This window comes from Eutrigla gurnardus (assembly GCF_963514095.1).
Source record: "Eutrigla gurnardus genome assembly, chromosome: 22".
In the NCBI taxonomy this organism is placed as follows: Eukaryota; Metazoa; Chordata; class Actinopteri; order Perciformes; family Triglidae; genus Eutrigla; species Eutrigla gurnardus.
Window position 1 is genome coordinate 2,038,265 of NC_139933.1, and position 24,385 is coordinate 2,062,649.

Genomic DNA, 24,385 nt, shown 5'->3' on the forward strand with positions numbered 1-24,385 from the left:
GCTGTCTTGCAGGCTCATGCTGCTCCGTGCGCTCCCAGCCGGAGGAGCGCTCCCAGCAGCTCAGCGTCCCTGCAGACCTCTTCAGACCCATCAGCCCTCACAGCCACTCCGACTCGGAGAGCATCCCGCCACTCCCGCCTCCCCGACGCACACACACACTCAGCCGCACGCTCCGCAGACAGGTGGGTTTAAATCCTACATGGATCATGGAGAGTGAGTCAGCAGGTTGAGTAACACTTCTGTCACGTCTTCAGGCCAGTCATGTGTTTTAAATCAGTGGGGGGGGAGGGTTCCACGTATGCCTCTTGTGGCAGGAACCGGTATTACAACAACAAACAAACAATAATAGCTTCATCAGCCACTTGTTTAACAACTGAAAGAAATGAGGAACGTGAGAAGTTTATCCTTGCAAACATCACAGGAGGGAAAACCATTTAAATCAGACACCAGAATGATTTCCCTCTTCCCTCGTCGCATGGTCTAAACCGTTTCCCTTTTCTCCCTCCTTCCTCCTCCCCTTTCTTCCTGGTGCTGCTATGACCTTGATCTGCTGCCTCCTTCTCCATGTCGTATCTGTTACTCTCTGATCTCAGATCAGTTGGGCCTTTGAGCCGCCCGACCCCGAGCTCCTGCTCAAACACAGATACTCCTGTTTCTGAGCGGCCGACCGCCGGCCCTTTAAGAAACAATGGACTCCATGCTCATCTTCCAACAGACAGATTAACACACAGGCTCACCCCCATCATAACCATCAGCACCTCTCTAACACGTCCTCATCCTTCTATACAAGCCAGACAAAGATGCTATTTAGCTGAGAATTCACCCATAATGCAGTGCACTTACTGACTATACAACTCAGGGGATTGCTACACAACAGACAGACAGTGCTGTGCATGTTCATTTGGCCGGCATGTCTTTTGTTTTTAAAGGAGTCATAACCTGGTTTTATACGTATCCAGCCCCCCTTGGATCGCTTTGGATCAATTCGTAAAACTTATTAGAAAAAAAAAAAAAAATTTAATCAAACATTGAGCTTGTTCTGACCCTTTTTCGTACCGCGATTTTATCACGCGAGATTACGCGCGAGGTTTTGACTGGTCCGGATGTGCATTGTATAATATGTAATGAGGCGCGCGTTGATTCGCCGCAGGAAGGACAGAGCCGGGGGGGCTTGCCTGCATGCAGACTCCAAAACATAAACAGCCCCCTGTCATGGCGCACACACTAAATGACGAACCTTACGGAATTCAGGCATTTATGTACGAACCAGAGTCGGAACCCGAACCGGAGAGTGAAGAGCCAGAGACGGTTGAAGAGACACGTTTACAGCAGGACGTCAGGTAGCGGACGGGGGGGGGGGGGGTTGGGTGGTGAAAGAGGGGTGGGCTTATGCAAGTAGCCTCCACGGTGACGTCACCGTAGGCGCAGAATCAAAATCTCGTGCTTTAGGAATGCACACCCTTGTGTGCTATTCCTGTTCGGAAAAAGAGCAGAAGCGAAAAAACGGCGCCACTTTCAAACTCCAGCCTTTCAGGCAAGTTTCAACTGAGGTCAAACACAGATATGCATGTTTTAACAAGAGAAATTGCGATTTCCTGGTGATGACTCCTTTAAATAGGAGAGGGTGATCATTTGTCTTGGTCTGGCCCGGCTGTACTACTGTTGACCACTAGGTGTCTCTGTAGTTCCACCAAACAGGGAATTCCATGAACACTGAAGCTCCGATGCATGCCTCGCTTCCTCATCTCTGTTTATCCCACTTTAAATCAGCCAATCAGCATCTCTCAAACGTCCTCTCCCCACTCTGTGAGGACATTTTATAACCCTTCCTCTCCTACAGTAGTCACATGATATGTTCACCCTCTGACCTTTGACCTCACACCCTGTGGATGGTTTCCTTCAGAGGAAACACTGATGAGGTTGTAAATTCAGTCATGAATGGTGCTGCTGACGGTTTCTGTGTGAAAGGTCAAGGTTAGAGGGTTCAGGTGGTCTGGGTCAGAGTTCACCATTCAGCCGGCCCTTAATCAGCTGAGTACAGGGAGTACAGGGAGTACAGAGAGTACAGGGAGTACAGGGAGTACAGGGAGTACAGGGAGTACAGAGAGTACAGGGAGTACAGGGAGTACAGGGAGTACAGAGAGTACAGGGAGTACAGGGAGTACACGGTCCTGATGTGAAAAACAGCTTCTTACATGGAAAGTCAGCTGGTGTCTCTGACTGGGAAACCTGAAGTGTCACATGACTCAGGGCAACGCAACACGTGTTTATTGATGTGAAGGGTCACATTCATAATCCTCACATACCAAAAACTGTCAGGCTAAAATGAGGATATTCATCCTGATGTTTGAGTACAAGTACTATAAAATCTTCCTGTCAGTAAATAAAACACATGAATACAACGAGCCCAAAGGTTGTTCTGTGAAATCCAGGGTAACCTTTGACCTGTGATGGTACAATTCATGGCAGAGTGTTGCAATTGCACTTCAGCTCCCATGCTGCCAGGGAGAACAACACAAACACAAAGGATTCTGGGAAATGTGCTGGCCAGATTGTGAACTTTGACCTAAACTACTGCTTCTCATCCTCATCACCTCACACTAACAACGAGTCTCCCCCTCTCATCTCCCCCCGATCCCCCGTTCTCCTCCATCTCCCCCCATCCCTCCACCACACATTGACCTCCACCCCCCCCCCCATCTTCCAGGTTGCCGTGTCGACTGATTCTCAGGAGGCCCTGTGTTCAGAGGGAGGGGCGAGCAATGAAGGACTTGTGAATGTGGCCCCTCTGGGCCTCCCTCCCTCCCCCTGCTCCCTCTGCCTGGTCCCCACCACGCCAGGCTCCTCCCCCAAACCCTCGCGCCCCAGCAGTGTGCACACCCAGCATCACGACCAGCACTGCCTCGCCTCCTACTCCCCGTCCTCCTCCTCGCCCTCCTCCTCGCCTCTCGGCTGCAGGCGGCTCCACCAGGAGGAGGCCTCGGTGGACCAGGAGGTGTCCCTCCTAACCCACGCGGTGCTGGCCGGCGGTGGCGATGACATCACGGGGCAGGAGAGCCGCGGCCCGTGTCTGAGGCAGCTGAAGAGGTTCCACAGCGTGGACACGCAGGGCCACGCCCCCATGCCCCGCCCCCGCCCGTACTCCTGGTTGGACGACCTGCGGTGTCACTCGGTGGAGGCGGGCTCCTCGGAGGAGTCCAGCCCCCAGCTGAGCACCAGCGCCTCCACCTCCTCGGGCTTCGTGTCGCGGGCCGACAGCCTGCAGATCCAGAACCAGAACCCCGCTCAGACCTCGCTGCCCTCGCCCCGACGCAAGAAGAAGATGAGTCCGCCCTGCATCTCCGTGGACCCCCCCGACAGACTGGAGTCCGGCCTGTACCCGGACCTGGCTGGGCTGGGAGGCCTGGGCCTGGGGGGGCTGCCCCCTCCTCTGCCGAGCCGGGACACCTGCCTGAGGAGGAGGGCGCCCTCCAGCGACTCCAGGGACTCCTTGGAGCTGGGAGCCGGGGAGGCGTCGGGCCCGGACGGGGGCTCGCCCAAGCCCAACACCAACCCAAAGCTACTGACTCTTCCCAGAGAAGACGAGCTCTGAGCACTGATCACTGACCCTGCAACACACACACACACACACACACACACACACACACACACACACAGCTGGACGAGCCCTTCACACACACACACACGATGCACCAGTGTATCTGTGCTGGTGATAGTTGTAGTGATAATGCTGTAGAGTCATGAAGGTACGACAGTGATCAGTGCAGTAGTGATCCCCTTGTCTTTGTATCGTTACTGCCAAAACCACCAGAGAAGAAGAGATCACATGACTCTTCTGCTGCATGCCACCGCTGCAAAGCCTCTGGAGTGACATCAGCACCTGGGTGACCTCGGTGACCCCCTGGTGGCCGCCATCTGAACTGCGTGGTGTTCCAGAGGGCTTTGCCCGGTCAGTGGGAGCTACAAAGCAATATGAACGTTTTAGAGACACTATTTTCTTAAATTATTGGGCCATAGTGTTTGTACAGGATGTTGTTTTTTTTGTTCGTTTTTTTCATTCGAGTGTCTTTTTTTTGTGATTTTTTTATTTGTTTTTTTTGTCGAAATGGTTTGTCTTTGTCTTTTTTTCAGTGTAGAATATTTCTAGCTTTCTTGGTTTACTGAGGAAAGTGAACGTTTTCAAAGTGCTGAAAACCATGTATTTGTAGGAATAATATATAAATATATATAAATATATAAATATATATATATATATATATATATATATATATATATATATATATATATATATAAAATAACAACAAGTCATTAAACTGAGTTTGGATTTTTAAGCACACTCATGAGAGCGTGGTGTTTGATTGGTCGGACAATAGATATTACATAAAGAACTGATTCTAGAGCTGTTTTGCTTTATAGGAGCAGTGAAAGCAGTGAAAATGCACGTCAAGGTCAGTGCTGAAGGTAAATGTAGTCCACTAAAGAAAAACCTTCCCAGCTGCTGCGGATGTGACCGGCTGAGTCTCCCTTATACGGAACAAAGGTAAGTCTGCTCTCTGATTGGTCGAGATAAATCCTTTTAAAGAGCTGTGGCTACGTTTCACATCAGTGTCAAAACTAAAAGGTCTCATGGGATGTTCGTGCACTTTCTTCTCCTCCAGCGAAAGCATCTGCCTCACTTCTCGCAGACTGTCTGACTGATAACGATGTAACACCGGCTGCACTCTGAACTCTGACTTCGCAGCCAACGGTTTATTGTGACACACATGAGCAGACGAGTCTGATTTTAGCACAAAGGACGGAATATAAATGAGGTGGAGACGCAGGAAACATGGCAACACGAACCCAAACGCACTTAAACATTATTACATGTTGTCATGTCTGCTTCTAATGAGCAGTATGAGTTCTCATAATAAGCATTTATATACAGATAGAGATGATGATTCCTTCCCGATGTTCGGCGTTCTCACGGTTCCTTTAGAGAAGTTTCAATCGCTTTAAATTTAAAATTCTAACTTTTTTTAAGTGGAAATCTCTCAACGTGACCAATCCAAAGGGCGAAATCAAAAAAAGTCTCTTACTTTCCTTGAATAAACTCAATAAATTGTCTGACACAGTTCAGCAAAAACCCAATTTCGAACACAATTCCATCGCTGTGAGAGATTCTCCTGCATGTTCCTCCTCTCTCTCCTTAAATTCACTTCTGTTCACCTTCTCTTCCATCCTCACTGCTTTCTCTCTCACCTGTCTTATGTTCTGTCTTATATTCTGATTTCTACGTTTCACGGCTGACAGCAGGGCGTCTGAGAAGGCTGGAATACAAGAAACACTATCATTTTGGTTTTAGTTCTGAATGATTACAGCTTCCTTCTCTTTATCTGATCTGTCCATACTTTCCTTTAATCGGACCGTGTTTGCCCAAAGATCCCGTCACTTTAGAAGACTTTAGTTGACTTTAGTTGAGGCTGTAATGATTTATATGTATTTCTTTATTTTTAAATAAAAAGATAAATGTCGCTTCTGCAGCAAATCGGTCAATTACAACTTTTCTAACGTTTGAACGACGTCTGAATCTTTCATCTGAGTGTTCATGTGGAAAACTTTCTGAATGTTTTTAACACTTAAAATGTTCAAAACGCTGTAATCTGAGGTACGACGGCGTTTTAGGGCCCCCCCCCAAAAAAAAAAAACACAGAGCCGAGAGAGGGGGAAATATCAGAGAAAAACCATCTATCCTCGCTGACTTCCCATGAATAAAGGGTGCAGGATTTAAAGCAATCTTTCAGAGTCGAGGTACTTCATTTCATGACATTTTAAGGAGTACTTAAAGGAGAACATGCATCTGTTTACAAGCTCACAGTTAATAAGGAAGAAAACCACTCGAAGCACAGATGACAGCTGATTTAATGAGGGGATGATTACCACTCCATTTGTGGAAATGTTAAAGGACCACATGGACCACGTGGTCTACATGGACCACATAGACCACATGGACCGACTCGCTGCTTGACAGGGAATTCATCTGGACTGTACCTCAGCCAGCCGGAGGGATCTGACTCAGGCTTTGTGTTTTCGGGAGATAAGTAGGGAAGGTATTGCACACGAGGGAGCGAGGAAGAGAGCGGTGTAATTCCAGCGGAGAGCACTCATCGATGACGAAGGAGGCGAGCGGACCCTGCTAGTCCTTCAGAGTCCCCTGCAGACTTATGGCCTCGTTACAGAGAGCACCCGCTCCTTTCACAGGCAGGGAAGTCCTGTTTGTGATGTCTTTGAACTCCAAACCCCTTTTTCACGTATATGAGCCGCCGAGTGGAAACAGGGAATGGGAAAAGAAATGATGAGAGTCTGAGGTGAGTGTGTTAGCGGGATCCAAGAGGACTAGAAACACTAGTCCATCATTTTGGCTAATAAATCTCCCCTCTGGAGCCATTCCAGACCAGCGCACATGAGACCCCCACAGCCGATACGCTCCAACACCCAGCCCACTCTCAGCCCAGTCCGTGGTGGAGGAACGGGTTTAGAAGGCTCGGGTTGAGTCCACACGGACCACATCCGGTCCTCCTTCCACCACCGAGTCCCAGAAACCACACTGTTGAGTCCACACGGACCACATCCGGTCCTCCTTCCACCACCGAGTACCAGAAACCACACTATTAGGTCCACACGGACCACATCCGGTCCTCCTTCCACTACCGAGTACCAGAAACCACACTGTTGAGTCCACAAGGACCAGAAACCACACTGTTGAGTCCACATGGACCAGATCCGGTCCTCCTTCCACCACCGAGTCCCAGAAACCACGCTGTTGAGTCCACAAGGACCAAATCCGGTCCTGCTCCTACCACCGAGTACCAGAAACCACACTGTTGAGTCCACATGGACCACATCCGGTCCTCCTTCCACCACCGAGTACCAGAAACCACACTATTAGGTCCACACGGACCACATCCGGTCCTCCTTCCACTACCGAGTACCAGAAACCACACTGTTGAGTCCACAAGGACCAGAAACCACACTGTTGAGTCCACACGGACCACATCCGGTCCTCCTTCCACTACCGAGTACCAGAAACCACACTGTTGAGTCCACAAGGACCAGAAACCACACTGTTGAGTCCACATGGACCAGATCCAGTCCTCCTTCCACCACCCAGTACCAGAAACCACACTGTTGAGTCCACAAGGACCAGATCCAGTCCTCCTGGAGGATTGTGGGCAGATGAAGCACTAAAGTGTGTTGAGGGAAAGGATTAAGTACAATAATGACGTCTGTGTATTGAAGCTGTTTCCTATTATTTCCTGTTGAACTTACTTTTGTGTCTCACCTGTGACTCCGCCCCCTTTCCCCCTCAGTCATCTTAATTCTGATTTAACAGGAGAAGAAGTTGTTATGGATCAAATACATGTTATGGAGTGAAATTCTGACTCTGGAGACAGATTGTGGATTCATCAGAACTAAATACAGTGTAAGGGTTAGGACGGGGGGGGGGCATGGGGGTAACCTTTCACTGGACGGGGGGGGGGGGGGGGGGGGGGGGGTAACCTTTCACTGGACGGGGTTTCTAAGCTCCAATTAAACCAACAGCAACCAACAAAGGAAAGTCATTAAGTCACAGTAATAGAAGATTAAAATCACCAGCAGGCTCAGCCTCGACTCTGTTTCAGGGACTCTACTCACCGCAGGGTCCTTTGTCTGCTTCAGACCTGGTAGACCTGATAGAGCTGATAGACCTGATAGACCTGCACAGACCTGATAGACCTGATAGACCTGCACAGACCTGATAGACCTGATAGACCTGATAGACCTGCACAGACCTGATAGACCTGATAGACCTGATAGAGCTGATAGACCTGATAGACCTGCACAGACCTGATAGAGCTGATAGACCTGATAGACCTGGATCAAATGCAGTACAGATTATAAACAGACTGTGCTTACTATGCTTGACTTTTTTACATAATATATTTTTTATAACAGAAAAATAATAACAGAGCACTAAAGTAAGTAAACTCTAGTTCTGTGGTTCTAATTCAACCAAACCCACCTTTGTGAAAACCCTGTGCTGGTGTGATAAGAATAACTTTCTCCTCATAATGAAATGATTTAATTTAATAACACACACACACACACACACACTCATAAAGGTTTTTGCATAATGAAATGTCAAACCCCTGTGCAGCAGAATTTCCTCCGTAATTAAAATGACTACTGAGAACCCAATTATGAAGGAATCAGGATTCTCATCCTCATCAGTCCACCTGCCTGAGACCAAAGACTCGGACTAGACGTACGAGATGATCATTCCTCCGCCAGAACGCGAAATCAGTCAAAGATGGGGATGCAAACACATCGCTGCCGTTGCCAAGAACCTTCACACTCCCTGGTTTAGTAATTATACGACTCTGCTGCATTCATACAATCGCTGTCACTCATTACAAACAGAAAATAAGGTCATGAGAGGATGATGCGATATTTTCTCAGAAAAAAAAAACACAAATTGAGTTTAGTTGATGCTCAGCGTTTCTGTTGAAGAACTCATAGACGAGATATTAATCAAATGAGTGATATTATTATATATGTTTAGCTGTCCTGCTTCTTCTTTAGATTGTTCAAGGTCTTTATTTTGGATTTGCAATGCAGAAATGAACTGAAAATACAAAGTATTTATCCTTAATATCTCCAGAGATATGCATTTCCACAACCTCGGGTTAATATATCCTAATTAGTCTCATGACCTGTGTTATAGATCTGCAAAGGCAAAGACATATTCATTGTTTCAGAGGGAAATTACACTAATCCATGACTTTTTTTAATGCTTTTTCCGACATTTATACTTTTTTCGACACTATATTTTGACTCAGGTGCTGCAAAGGAAACACATACAGCGGATAAGTGACATCAAAAATAAGATAGAACCCAGGAAATCTGACTTTAAATAGTGAAAAGCTTGTGGCCTTTACAAACTCCTCTCCACGACGACACGCCTGAAAATAAATGTCTCATTTCCAGTAAATCAGTATGCGAGGAGGAGCGTCCTGATGTGATCTCCACCAAACAGGTTCAGCCGTCCTGAAGGGTTTTTCAACAAAGGGAACGTCATCTCCCCGGGTCATCTACGCAGAGCAACAACTGCATGCTGGCATTTGGATTATATGATTTATTGTGCATAAATCATATAAAGGTGTTGTTTTGGGGTCGCAGGACAAGTGATTTTGTAACGCTCCAGTCAAAAGGAGAACATTACGTATTTAAAATGGAATATAAAATACATGCAAGCAGAGGCTACACTTGGGTTTCTGACTGAATCCAAACGTGTGTTGTTTGTAAGTCTGGCTCTGAGATGTGGGTCTACTATGATTTAGTTTGGCTTTTGTTTCTCCGACTGTCTTAAGTTGGGAGCATCATTCAGCTTTATGTTATTTTAGATTCCTCAACAGTCAAATGAAGCATCAACAGAAGCTCAGCGGGTGGCAGACACTTGCCCTGAAAAAATGCTACAGTCTTCTATTTGTGTCTCTTTAATTGTGTTTTTAATGCTTCTTCCTTCCACACACACAGCAACTCATGTTTTCTGACGCTTCGCTGCAAATCACCGAAGCCAGAAGCACCAGCTCAAGAAGCAGCTTCAAAAATCCTTTTTATCAGTCTGACAAAACAAGGCAACAATAAAGCCAAGGAGGGGAATGGTAAAAAGTCCCAACCAGCTGCCAGGCAGCATGTAACTGGCTGGGGAGCGATACGGAGTTAAAGACAATCAGCCGGAGGGTCGGAGGGAAGGAGGATAACAACGAGGAGCAGGTGCTGGAACCGGTTCTTCTACAGCAGCATTTCACTGATCCCAGACCTCCAAATGAATTAAAACGATATCAGCGGTGGAGGTGATGTGTCATCCATCTTTACCGTGTATCCCCTGTTGACGGTTACCGTAGAGACCGTCGTCAAGGTTGCTGCAGAGAGAGAGAGACAGGCGATGTGAGAGTTTAGTGCCCTTGATAGAAATAATGGTTTAAGGTATAGAATGAAGCACCAGAGGAGCGATACTGGAGGACTTTCTCAAGTTCTTCAAAACCTTCAATTTGAGTCATCGGTATTTTCAGATTTCACTTTCTTTCCCTCCAGTTTTTGTTCAAGTCTTTTATAACCAACAGTCAGATGAAGTGATGCAGACAGATATTCTTTGTTATGAGACAGAGATGCTGACCAGGTCGGGTTTATTCTTCCAGAAGAAAAACTTTCACCACAAAGAACCCGTTCTTCCATCTCTCCCCCGTTCACCTTCCGGACGTCCGTGTGGGGATGTAAGAAAGACAGCAGGAGAGCCCTTAACAGGAAAGAACTATAGCAAACACACACACACACACACACACACACACACACACACACACACACACACACACACACCGGGAGGCTTGTCTCTAGCTGGTGGTTTTACCCAGAGTGCTGTGAGTCTGTGGTCTCGTCTGTCTGCAGTCGAAGCCAGAAAACAGCAGCATTTCATGTAATCTCACCCTGATAGACAGAAATCAATGATCTCTCTCTCTCTCTCTCTCTCTCTCTCTCTCTCTCTCTCTCTCTCTCTCTCTCTCTCTCATTAGTAGTGAAAGTCCGGGGTCCAGAACGACGGATCCCTGCAGGCCGCCTGCTGCTGCTGCGACTCCTTGTTCCACCAACGTCAACTCAAAGAATCTTTGTATGGACGTGCAGAACTTACACACTTCAAATTTTTCTCTCTCTTTTAATGCAAAGGATTAAAAAATATCATTTAAAATGCATCCAAAATGGGCAAAGAAGCAATTTATGAGTAACTTCAATGGGAAATAAAATGTATATTTATGGTTCAAACAGTAGTTACCGTAACTCCAGGTTCATTGAGTTTATGAGTCCATCACTATTGAGATTATTCCATGCATGCATATGCAGCACTGAACTGTGATTCATGCCCAGCGGTTGTGTGGGATCCCACCTGGCTCCACCTCGGTCCCACCTCGGTTATAAATTGAGATGAGATCTAAAACAAAAAGGTTATTCTTCAGACATCTAAGGGAGCCAGTGAAGGCCGAACCTTAACAGGCGGCGCCCGATATTCATATATTCATAACCCTAGAGTTACATTACGTTATGAATGTTTCATTTCATATAGGCTCCGCCCCTTTAAGAGCTTTTGCTGTTAGGGTCAAGGGCAGAGCAGGATATTAGTCAATGCCTCACTTCCAAACAATGCATGTTCCAAGCCAGCGAGCATCATGCAGGAGAACGCTGGCGTTCCCCGCCAGGGAAGAATAAACGATAAAGGCTGTGAGAAAGTACGGTGCTGTTTCGCCTCTGAGGCAAACCAGCACACAATGCATCGTTCATTCGGACAAAGCAGAAAGCATGAAGACATCCGGCGTATAGAAATGCAAACGTCTCCCGCTGTATTTGCTCTGTGCAGAGCCGTGGAAGATGAGATTCCTCCGGTGGGATGCAGCCTGATGCGCTCCGGAGGATCCGTGCCAGAGCAGCGATCACGTAGTCGAAGTGACAGGAAAGTCATGAGATTGTTCTCGTAACTGTACAAAACTACCGCGGAGAAAACCCCCCAAGGTCAAGGCTAGCGATGCAAACATCCGCCGTAAAGAAGCCACAGAGAGAGAGAGCAGACAAATCACTAAACTCTCTGTGCACACACCAGTTTCTGCTGACATAAGCAGAACCAACGGCGATTTATGTGAGCCGCCGTGGCCGTCGTATACTTTGGTTTGCAGCGGTGTTCTGTTGCGTAACGGCACGTCGGCTTCACACACCTGGAGGTTTTACTGATGCTGGATTACTGGGGAAACATCGGAATTTCCTGTAAATGAGGCTGTGAACACTTACAGAATCTGAAAAACATCACTCCGTTACCGATTTGTTGAACAGCAATAGATCGAGGATGTGTTTTTACACAACTAGAAATAGAATAGAAATAATATTCTATAATAATAGAAAATAGAAAATACAAGGGGGCAATATTCTGAGAGAAAAAGATGCAAATTTGAGAGTTTATAATCCATCACATAACAACGCCTCGTTAAGGTCAAATTATCATTTTATGGGTGTTTATTTATTGTTGGGCTAAAATGCTAGCGGTAGCTTTCACTTGTTGTCATAGCAACGGCAAACATCCACTGTTAGCGGGAACCAAGCAACTTGTTTATTTATCGGCTATATATATTTATAAACTCGCAAATTTGCAATTTTATAAACTTTTGCCCCCCCCTCTCTCGGCTCTGATTTTATTTTTATGTTCCTAATATGCCGTGGTAGAGAAATAATCCTGCTTCTCCAGCTTTTCTGCAGTATGTGTGCAGGTCTGAGAGCAGCACGGATGGCGGTTCTGCAGAAACGGTGACGGAGGCACAGCCGGGTCATGGCGATGCTGCTGGAAGCTTTAGTGATTTCTGAAGCTTCTTCAAGAGGATCAGGACGTTGGAGGCCAGGCTTCTCATCAGATGTGCCAACAGGAGACGATCCTGGCTGCATTAGAGGCCCTGGAAGGCTGAGAGGGATCTGCAAGTGGATTTGGTTCTCTGGCAGAGTCGGAGTCCGGCTGCTACGCTGGACCGCCTCGCTCCAGAAAACACCAGGACATTGGACGAGCAGAGAAACCACGTCAGTGTTATCACCACATTGGTAATACATGTGGAGCCTTTTTGAAGGTCACGGGAGCCCCGGACAAGGTCGCCTATAGACCACGGTTCAGTGTGAACGGACCTTGTACGGACTCCTACTGGATGACATCACTGTTCCTTGTAAATCCGGCTGGTTTTGTAATCTAATGAGTGACGGTCCAGCTCAACCAAGGCACCATTTCTATCATGATGCATTTGGTTTCAACTTTATTTATTTCCATATTTAAGTAAGTCTTTGAGTTTTATATTTCTGCATGAAATCACCCGAAAAAAGGACATTTCTTTCACTTTATATTTCAGACGTCGCTACAAAAAGGATCAAGGCAGACCGGCGGATCAAGAAAATGGATTTGTAACTCACCCCCCTGTGGCTCCTTTTTCCTTCTAAAGACTAATCCATTTTTAAAAAACACAGTAATGGATATGAAAGGTGTTGTGGCATTACAGATGAGATGTGTTTCAGCATTTATAAGCTCGTCTCATTCTTGATCTCTGAAGCCAGACTGCACAGATTGTTTCACGCTCTAATAGAAATATGAGCACCAGGTGCTTCTTTCTGTATAGATCCCTCTCTGGATCTGTGCTGGTATTATGGGATGCAGGCGGGTGAGAAAGGACATATAGAAGAGGAGAAAACAATGAATCCATCTGCATCTGTATTATGACTTTCCCCGTCCACGGAGGCTCCGCTGTTTGAGATGTGACTCGAAAACCACAGAGAATGAACGTTCTGTGACTCAAATCCTGGAGGAATGACCTGCACACACACACACACACACACACAGACACACACACAGACACACACACTCCGGTGAGTTCACAGAAGTGTTTTTGAGGAGTGTGTTGGGAGAAAAGGCAGACACACATCTGTATGAGACTGATGGTCTGTCAGCAGAATGAATGAACTGTGACGGCTGTGCCTACTGGCAAACGCACACTTTGCATAACTCTTGGCTCTGTGTGTGTGTGTGTGTGTGTGTGTGTGTGTGTGTGTGTGTGTGTGTGTGTGTGTGTGTGTGTGTGTGTGTGTGTGTGTGTGTGCAGGAAAAACGCTTCCAAAGGGCCGAAAGTCAGATCCATTAACGACGCAGTCGGCTTCGTTGGAAGAAAGCCTTGTTTGGCTAAAATAAAATGGCAATTTGTCCTGAAGTTCAAACCAGAGTAGAAAAAGAAAGATGAAGTCTTTCTGTAAAAATGAGTCTTTTTCTATCATTCTAATAATAACTGTAAGTAAAGGTGGTTCCACACGTGGTCCATCACATTCAACTTCCAAGTTGTTACACTGCACGCTGCCATTTAAGGATTCTTTCGTACCTTTTTCTTTGTGTTCCTCAACACACCATTTATATGGAGAGAGAAGGGATTACATAGTCTGAATAATGACACACACATACACACACACACACACACATATATATTCTCTCTGAGGTTGTAAATTTAAGGAAAAAAAGGTCAAAATTCAACCACAACCAATCACTTTTGCAATCTATTCTGTAAATATGTGGAGTTGAGTGAGTGTGTAACCATGGTAACGCAGTGTGTTTGCTGTGCTGGCGTAACGGGAACGTTCCTCTGTTCCACTTCTATCATGTTAGTATGTATTTATGTTACATAAAAAAATCAATAACCTTCAGCTGGGTCAGAGGTCATCCGCACTACTTAAGGAACACATTTCAGATTGCAGACGGACTGGCCGGGCAGCTCCAATATTCACATATTTCTCTCATATTTGTGAGTTTTATGTTGTAAATTTGCCATTTTAATCTTAAATATTAACCCTAAATAATATTTCTTGTAAATGTACGACCGTCATCTGATTCTTTTCTCAGAATATAACTTCTTACTCCCTGACTCATAGTTATATATTATAATTAAGCATGTCTTTATTGTAAAATCACCTGAAAATAAGACCATTTGTATTGTGGTGTTTTTGCGTCATCACACGGGAGAAGTTTCACTTGGTTGCAACCTGCAACTTCACCACTAGATGCCGCCAAATCCTCACACACAAGACCTTTGAGGTCATAGTGAAACGGAAGACTTTATCGTCAGTAACGTGACATAGTTTAATGTAAAACGGATAAATGTTTGATCTTCTCGATGTTCAAGTTGTCCTTGCTTTCATTTCTGGGATGTTGTTGTACCGTGGCTGTAAAGTTATATCATTTTTTAATGTATGTTCGTTTTGAACATTTTGTCCCCCCCCCCACCATTATTGCACGATGCACGATGACAAACGCCCTCCTTTTATCTGCAGAACAATGGAGAGCAGCAGCAGCAGTGTTCATCACTTCGGAATGAGGATGCATAATGCATGTTGTCCCCTCGTCCAACTTCAAATGGCACGACAGAGCCGTGCACACACCTGTCATTACAGACACACACACACACACACACACACACACACACACACACACACACACACACACACACACTGACTTTGAAGATTCATTCATGCATTCAGTCAAATTGATATTTACAGGCTTAAAGTGTGATATTTTTTTATGCAGCAGGTGATTGATGCAGTCGGCCCTTAGCAACTGGTCTGGCATTTAGTATGTTAAAAGAGGATTGACACGCTAACACCTGCACACACACACACACACACACACACACACAGTGGTGGGGATACTGTTCTGCATTATGGCTTTCCTTCCGTTTCTTTTCTTCATCCGTGTGTGTGTGTGTGTGTGTGTGTGTGTGTGTGTGTGTGTGTGTGTGTGTGTGTGTGTGTGTGTGTGATGGCTAATGAGGTGACAGACATCAGACAGCATCGTTGACTGTGAGCAGCAGATATTCGGCCGCTGGTTTTAAAAGCTGCTCGACAGAAAGTCTCAGATTTTATGAGGATGACCTTTAAACACACACACATACACACCATAGAGGAGCAATGCAACCCCTGCTGTGATGTCATCTCATGGACAACCCCTAATAAAGTCCAACTGCATTCCACACACACACACACACACACACACACAGTATTAGCCTCCATAACAGCTAATCATTAATTTTCCAGTGGTGATTAAAAAAAAAACAATACAGACAGATTGTTTGTTGTTTCTGGCTGTCATGTAAAAAAAGAAAGAAAAAAGAACTGATTGTAACTCCAAACTGCCCACTGGGAAATAATGGCGATGTCCGTTTCCCACGGTAACATAAAATTAGGATCATGGATATGAAATAATAGATGTGAAGACCTGTCATTTCAGGAAGGAACCACACGGCGGCCACTTCCCCGTCTGCAGATTTAAACTTGCTGTTATTGGAACCTGAACGGTGAAAAAGGCTCGCCAGACAAAGGGGTCTTAAAATGAGTAATTTCTGGATTATTACAAAAATAAGCTTTGTGCCAAGTTCATTATACTTACATGTTTTGTTAAGATAATCTTCCCAAAAGAAATCAACTTTTATCAAGATAAACGCAATCGCTGGAAGAAAAAGCTAACGACTTCACATCAGCAAAGTCGAGCTCGACGTGTATTAAGACACAAAAAAGCTTCAAAAGTCAGGAGTTACTGATATATTTAATGTGTAGAACAAAATGTGACCTTCTTTCAGGCATCTAACAAAAGTAAAAAGCTCATAAACAGCTGTATTTCTAAAGGAAACCTCAACAAATTTGCCACAAACCACCCAGAACACCACATGTCAGCCTTCTACCAAGCATCAGTGATATTGGTGACAAGGGGTGCCCGCAAAGAGCCCAAGGGATATTAAAAAAACAAAACCCATCCAGCCGCAGCTCGTCCACGTTACTAGCCTCTGGCAAAATATGTGAGTCCCCTATTCATCCACGATCTATACCGTGTAGTAAAGTTTGTTTTTGTGTGTATTTTCTCTTATGTAGCATTAGAGCAGGGCCACACAGGTTGTTTAGCTTGGCTGGGCTCCACTGCAGCAGATGATATTTGATGACGCTGCTGAGGTGAATTGCTGCAGTGGTCGTCGTCGGTGACATTGACCCCGACGCGATCCGTCAGGAAGTAACGCATCTACCGGGAACACCGGGCTGGAACCGGGCAGGCTGTCGCTCCAGCCGGGGATTTATACGATGTGTCAGCTCGAGTCCCAGCGCTGCATATCAGCTTGTAGCATACGCCCCCCCCCCCCCCCCCCCCCCCCCCCCCTCCATTGCATGGAAACAAATGGCACAGAGGTTAGTTAGAGAGAGAGAGAGAGAGAGAGGTAGCAGAACACATCGCCTCCATACCTCTCTGTTGCCCGACGTCTTCTCCCTCCCTCTTTGGGCTTCTGAGCGAGAGTGTCTCCTGTCTCTCTCTCCCCCTCCCTTGCTCTCTCTCTCTCTCTCTCTCTCTCTCTCTCTCTCTCTCTCTCTCTCTCTCTCTCTCGCTCTCAGTCCAAGGGGGGATTCTCCGTAACCAGCTGTAGCTTTTATGTGATCCTCACTTCTCATCATCATTTCATTGATGTTCTCTTGGCTCTTGTTTTTTTTTCTTCTTCTAAATCAAACCCCCCCCGTTGCCGATGTCAGAGCGGACAGTGATTGGATGCCACAAAAAGGATTGCAAAGGAACTTTTAAGGTACCAGCGCACCTTTCTTTTTTGAATCCAGACACGTTGGATTGTTTGCTGTTGAGAGACTCGCCTTCAATGGGAGGATTTTCATTGTACATTTAGGCTCATTCACCCCCGTCGAGCCAGCTGGATACAGCCTCTTCATTCCCTGTTTATTTTTTGCTCCACCTGCTTTGTGTTTCACCTTCTCAAAGACTTTTCTGGAGTAATCCTTGTGTGCAAAGTTTGGTGGATCCAAATGAGACGAGGCATGGCTGAGTGTTGAACCCTTCTCTCCTGGAAGGCAGTTCAGGTAAGACGTTTGCATATATTCTAATGTACTTGCATGCCCTGATGTTAATTCCCTTAAAGGTACATTTACAGTCTTCCAGGAAGGGCTGCTGTGCTTGGCAGAGCTCTCTGCATGTGGACTGAAATGCAATAATAAGTGTGTTATCTCTGACCCTGGTGCTTTTGGGAGAGCATACGACCCAGGGGAAGACTACTCCCTCAATTATGTCTGTCCCAATCCTAACATTTTGGAATCAGACTGCACAAAGGGAAACCTCAAAGCTCGCATACACACCAGGGCTGGAGCGTCACAAAGCTTGCATAATTTTGCCTGCATGGTCTCAGACAGCGAGGATGAATTTTCGTCATCAGTGTTGCAATTTGCACATTTTATCAGTAAGCAGCGATCAAAATCCTAACCCTTTACAGACTGTGGAGTTCCTGTTCAAATGTACTCCAGACAGTTCCCATCTGAGGACTTGTGTACTCTCACAAGGACATAACTCGCATTACTAGGAATAAAAAAATCATTAAACAAGCTATTTTCAGAGCCGCTTCCTGTGCCACGGGATTTAAATTCTCCTTTCGATGGCAAGCAGTCAGATTAAACAAATGACTCGTAAAGATGGAGCATCAAAAGAAGCTTTGCCTTGAAATTTCTTTGTTCATAACAGCCTTCCCTAATGACTTCCTCTGTTCCAAAAGGAGATTATGAAAGGAATACAATGGTGCAGTATAGTTTCTTTGACTATGACAGCCCCCATTTGTGTAAGTGGAAGAGTAGTCCAAAGACCAGTCCAGGCCAGAAGACATTACTTAATGTCATTTTTCTGTCCAGCTGCCACAGTCTCCCCTTAAAGTTCTGTTCCTACTCACCAGATATGACGACAGTGTCCATGGAGCCGGTGGGAGACCTCGTGGAAAGGGGCGCCAATGCTACCGAAAGCCCCCTGAATGGGCACGAAGACACGGCCGCCACCTTCACCATCGGCACCATCCTCTCCATCATGTGCCTGGTCGGGGTCTTGGGGAACATCTACACCCTGGTGGTCATGTGCCACTCCATGAGGACCGCGGCCTCCATGTACATCTACATCATAAACCTAGCATTGGCGGATCTGCTGTATCTTCTCACCATACCCTTCGTGGTCTGCACGCACTTCTTAAAGGGATGGTACTTTGGGGACATTGGGTGTCGGATCCTGATCAGCATGGACTTCCTGACCATGCACGCCAGCATCTTCACGTTGACAATCATGAGCACGGAGCGCTACTTCGCCGTTCTCAAGCCATTCGACACGGTCAAGCGGTCGAAGAGCTACCGGAAGGCCATCGCCCTGCTGGTCTGGGCCGCGTCGCTCATCCTCACGCTGCCGATGATCGTGAGCATCCAGCTGACGACGGTGGGCACCAAAGTGATGTGTCAGCCCACGTTGTCGCCGCTCTCCTACAAGGTTTACATCTCCTTCCTGTTTTGCACTAGCATTGTCGCCCCCGGACTGATCATTGGCTATCTCTACATCCAGCTGGCACGCACTTATTGGGTTTCACAGACGGAGACCTTCAAACAGACCAACAAACTTCCCAATCAAAAGGTCAGTACATCACAAGGTAGTGTGTTCGGCTCTACTGCTCAATATTTGCATGATTGTGTTCAGACATATATGTCTGATCCGTTTTCTGATCCGTGAACCTCTAAGATTGTGTTGAGGTACTTCGTCAGGGTAACGGAAAGTTCACGTTTGGGGTAAAAAAAACTTGGTTAAGGTGTGATTTAAAATCCGATTTTTTCGAATCTGTAAAGTCAGCAACTCAGCTGGAGATGGATCCATGTGGATCCATGTGGACCCATCGAGTAGCGCCGGATAATCACAACAAATTCTGTTTGGGCAACGGTAGGCCTATAACAACAACATTGTCATCATAAAGGATACATATGATTTGGATTGCATTAGTGTAGCAGCATCCATTCGGCTCCCTACTTATTTATCAATCTTCTCCCTGCAGCTGCAGTTTCACTATTTTCCATCTCCTCATGTGCTCACATTGAGACAGAAATCTGTTCCAAATGGCCTCCTAGCTGGGCTTCAGATGGGTTGCTTTTATCAGATCAGTGTGTTTCAACAGTGACGACGAATACAAATATTCAGTTTTTTGCTCCATATAAAATGTTCATGTTCTGAATATGAAGTACTCAAGTCAAATACTGCCATCCAGTTGCATATTAAAGATGGTTCACAGGATTTACTTTATACCTCGGAGCAGGAGAGAATGCAACTTTTAAAAGTGCTGCTACCACAGGAATAATTAATCGTCTGTTCTCTGTCCCTGCCGGTGCTGTGTGGAAGTGCGATAAGCAATCTTTCATATTACTGATCTCTATACGTTGCCATTTTTATAGTGAGCTGTGTTATCTGCTTTATTGGAGCCTAAATCTCTCAAAAAGACAAAACCACAGTTGTTCGACACTATGTAAACTGTCGATCTAATAATTCATTGGTTATTTTCACAAATTGTTCGTCTCCGATGTGGGTTTTAGGTGTTGTACCTGATCTTCACCATCGTGCTCCTCTTCTGGGCCTGCTTCCTGCCCTTCTGGATCTGGCAGCTCCTGGGTCAGTTCCAGCCGTCGCTGCCCCTGTCCACCAAAGCCAAGCGCAACATCAACTACCTGACCACGTGTCTGACGTACTCCAACAGCTGCATCAACCCCTTCCTGTACACGCTGCTCACCAAGAACTACAAGGAGTACCTGAGGAAGCACAAGCGCTCCTGGTCGGCCGGAAGCTACTTCAACAGGAGTCGCCGCTTCCAGCGTTCGCCACGCAGGTCGCCGTCCTCCAGCAGCCAGCAGTGCACGGAGAGCTTCATGCTCACGCACACGGCCTCGCTGCGAGCGCACAACAGCAGCTTGTAAGGTAGGAGTGCAGATGTCCTCTCCCTGAACACAGCTTAGAACATGCAGCAGTTTTCCATATGTGTGCATGAACAGCCTGAAGGCCGGTGGATGCTTTAAAACCTGGCGGCTTTGTTGGAGAGTTATTATTACCTTTTCTGAGCAAAGGCTTCAGACGGGTTTTGTAATCACAGATGGAATTGATGTTTTGGCCCTCTGAAAATATGTCTGCTTTCTGGTACACCGCGTCAACGTGTCCATATTGGACAAGTGGTGCATCTTGATGTTTATTTATGGAACTGGGTGAGCTGGTGAAACTTGTTTCGGCAACAATACATATTCGATTGCATGGAGATTCCTAAAGCTTCAGGACAGCAGAGTCATTCTGTTCCTAATTCCTTTATGCCGATGTTTTCTGAGAATTCCTCGAGGGGGTGAAACAAATCCATATCTTATTTGATATGAATAAGATACAGGAGTCATGAGATCTGAAGTGGACTAGTAGGTGGACCTTCTGGCGGAACAATTCATGTTTTTAAACCAAGTCACGATTTAAACTCCCCTCAGCTGTAGTTCATCAGGATTGGTTGTGAATGGCCAAACACCAAAATCTTGAGTCAGCTTTGTCAGGTTATGTTTTTTTCTGCATGCTGATCATATTTACATTTCAGCAAAAGACAGTTATTGAAGAGAAAAACTAATATGCATATTTTATGTTGTGAAAATGTGCTGTGTCTTTATTTCTGTTATTAAAAGACCAACATAGCAGGTATTTACATAAAAAGCAATTTCCTCAATTCTTCTTAAAAGCCTCTGTAATAATTCACAATTTAAATTGCAAAGACAAATTGGTGAGAACATTGTTTGTTGCAGACACTAAACTAAAAATAAATAGTGAACTTCCATGCTCATAAATGAAGCTACAGCACATAAAGTATATTAAACTGCAGTGATTTCATAATGTGTCAATCAAAAGTTATAGCTTGACTTTATCTCTCAATTATGCTGCGTTTTATGCCATGGGCTTTCTATCGACTCAGGAAAGCCATAAAGTGACTTTATGACTGAAATATTGTCCTTAATAATTTTTTCCATTCACCTCAAGGAGCCTTCTCCTCAAGATTTCCTTTTTTTTCCATTCATTTTTAATAATTTGGCGCTCTAGTCAAGCATAAGCTCCAGAGTGGAATTTGTATCAAGTTTGATCACGTTTGTTTTTTTAACGTTGACGAATGCCCACCTTGTTGCAATACGGAAATATAGTGCGTGTATTTATGTATGTGTCCTTCAGCCACAGTAAAATGGGTTTTAGATGTCGGTCTGGGAGGCAGCTGGAGGACTGAGTCATAGTGCAGCGGAGGGGAACAGAGAGGGAAGCACAACCACACACACAGAGGGACACGCTCGTCTCCGAGATGACACTTAAGGGGTCAATCAAGCCGAAACGTGTCTCCTGCAAAAGCCTTGTGCAGCTCGTCGCCTTTCCCAATTTATATTCTCGACTGTTTGGCCACTCTTGCCCCGCTTTCTACGTGAGCAGTGGGATGGACAACGGCAGACGAAAGGAATCCACATTCGCTGGCCCGATTTGACCACACGCCCGTTTTTCTTGACGCACTTTGGGCGTTTTTGTTGCAACTAAGAGAGTTTAGTTACTCAGACATTTTTATGTCATCCAGCAGACAGATTCTTCTTTTATTTTTGTTTGTTCTTTTGCAGATGATGCCATGATAATTAACTAAAATGACTCTGGATTAGATTATAGCTGAGTGTCTCATAATGTTTCCAATAAATGATTTTATCTTCTACAATAATATCAGTTTTGATTCCAATTCATGGGGGAGGGGGGTCCAATATTTACAATCCCATTTCTAACTTTGCACTCAGCTAATAACGCTTTACCCTTTATGACTGTGTGTCCAGGCAGCCTGCAGAGACCGAGCAGCAGTGAGTCATATATTACCACTCTGCCTTGGAATACAATGTGCTGAGTGACACCGGCCGTAATTCACAAGGGTGAAGAAAATGCCTCCATATTTGTGGTGTGAGCCACGCACACATGCACCGCATTACTCCATCACTCTCCCCGTTATTCAGCAACGAGATTATAATTCTACATTCAGTAATAATTAAATCACAGTTCCTGGTTCTGCTCTCGATGGAAAGTGGATGAAGGTCTGATATTAGTTTTTTGTTCACTTCACAGACTGGATGTGTTAGTTTTGCTGAAGCAGGTGGGAAGGGAGGCGGTCGCCATCTGGAAACAGAGGAGAAACTCGACTCCCGCTAATTAGAAATGCACCTCCTGTTACCGCCATGGGTTTGGTGACTTGCTAACGTTAGCCGCTGCTAATCCGCTTCGACGACGACGCTTATATGCACAATATATTCAGTTTTCCCCCGAATATTCCACTAAGATGTTGACATGGGTAATAAAAATGAATATTCCACTCATTTTCCACTAATACCCCCCTCCATGTTGCAAACACACTCTCTTAGAAGTAACCATGGCAACTTTTGGAATAAATGTGTCGTAGTAGACAGATATTTTACTTTTAATGTACTTCTTCCCAGAATTATTTAATTTTTTGTACTTTCCATACGTCTTTTATTGCCCCGAGTGGATTTATGACAATGCATGAATGCTGGCTAATATGACTTGGTGCCAAATTCTGACCCGTAAATGTTTCCTCAATAAAAAGTTGCATGTTAAACTCAGTTGCCTGGCAGGCTTAAACTCCTGATGCATGCTGATCGCTATAGGAAGCAGCCAGCGGAGGAAAATGTTTCTTTACAGTCTCTGTTGAAAGGTTTTATCAGGCTGTGGTTTGATATTCAGCACTCCAGCATGGCATCCACCCTTCAACGGGTTGAATTATTTCATACATTTAATGGAGGAGTATTCCCCAAACACTCTGAGATTGCCTTGAAATATGCCTTCTTGTTGAAGGCATCAATTATCTACAAAATAAAGTCTTATAAGAACAGTGTCTGGATGAAATCCTTCGCCTGGGCTCTGAGTGTAAGAACATTTTTTTTTATATAACAGGAAACGCACTGGCAGCAGTTTCCAGACTGATCCGGAAACTAAACTTTCCACAAAATTACATGTGATGAACGTTAAAAATACAGAGCAGGATTTATAATCAAAAGGTAATATGTTATTGTTGATGCAGGGTCGCCTGTAAAGTTGGAATAATTTGTCTTTTATGGCCAAAACAAATGTTACGCATGAATTCATTCCATTGTGAGACACATAATGTAAATCATTGCTGCTGGTGATTACTTATGCATTTAAATAGGAATAAACAGAGGATTGAATAGAGAATATACGATTACATGAATCTCTCAGGTTCATCAATTTACCATTAAATCCTGTCCTTCATCCTGTACAATAACTAAGAAATGTGGTATGAAAAGTCCTTATAACCAAAGACATGTCTTCACATTCACAGTATTCATCTCATCTAATTTAAATAATTTGCTCTAGGGAATGAAAATGGTTTGATTAAAAAAAACCTGCTTAATTTAAGGCCAATAATTGTAAACGTAGATATATATGTACTTTATGAAACTGCTCGTCTACAGCGAGTATGAGGGGATGAGATGTAAAGGAAATAAAGTGCAAATATGTTTTTCTGCAAAACATACAAGCTGCAGGTTTTTTCTCACTGCTGCAGCCCTCAGACCTCTACACACACACACACACACACACACACACACACACCTGTTTAAACGTCCCTCATCGTCCACCGCCGGGTCACCGAACACACAGAGGTCCAGAGGTCAGGTAGGTGGCCGACCTCTGTGACGCTGACGATGTTCTGACTGCAGTCGTCCTCCTCAGCTTCCCAAGGGCGGACGCCTCCGACTGCTTCTGCCAAACAGAAACAAGAAACAGCAACCGCTATCATTATTTAGAGTGTTCATGGCGACGCAGGGATAAACACTCACAAGTCTCCGCCTTTATGATTAAAGATGACCCTGTTTCCACAAAACACAGTATCATATCACACATTTCCCTCCCAGACGACGT

General features: G+C 45.3%; 2 protein-coding genes across 2 annotated transcripts in view; both read left to right on the top strand.

Moving 5' to 3' along the window:
- cacna1g (calcium channel, voltage-dependent, T type, alpha 1G subunit) overlaps positions 1 to 4,202 on the top strand; it is a 148,838-nt gene extending 144,636 nt beyond the window's left edge. Inside the window, 2 exon segments of the mRNA XM_084002159.1 lie at positions 13 to 182; positions 2,708 to 4,202. Of these exon segments, the coding sequence (XP_083858285.1) occupies positions 13 to 182; positions 2,708 to 3,592 (1,055 nt within the window). The 3' untranslated portion in view covers positions 3,593 to 4,202.
- A 12,776-nt stretch (positions 4,203 to 16,978) lies between these two features.
- uts2r (urotensin 2 receptor) overlaps positions 16,979 to 24,385 on the top strand; it is a 36,020-nt gene continuing 28,613 nt past the window's right edge. The window contains exons 1-3 of the mRNA XM_084002029.1: positions 16,979 to 17,475; positions 18,333 to 19,048; positions 19,993 to 20,371. Of these exons, the coding sequence (XP_083858155.1) occupies positions 18,335 to 19,048; positions 19,993 to 20,370 (1,092 nt within the window). The 5' untranslated portion in view covers positions 16,979 to 17,475; positions 18,333 to 18,334 and the 3' untranslated portion in view covers position 20,371. The remainder of the gene's footprint in view (positions 17,476 to 18,332; positions 19,049 to 19,992; positions 20,372 to 24,385) is intronic.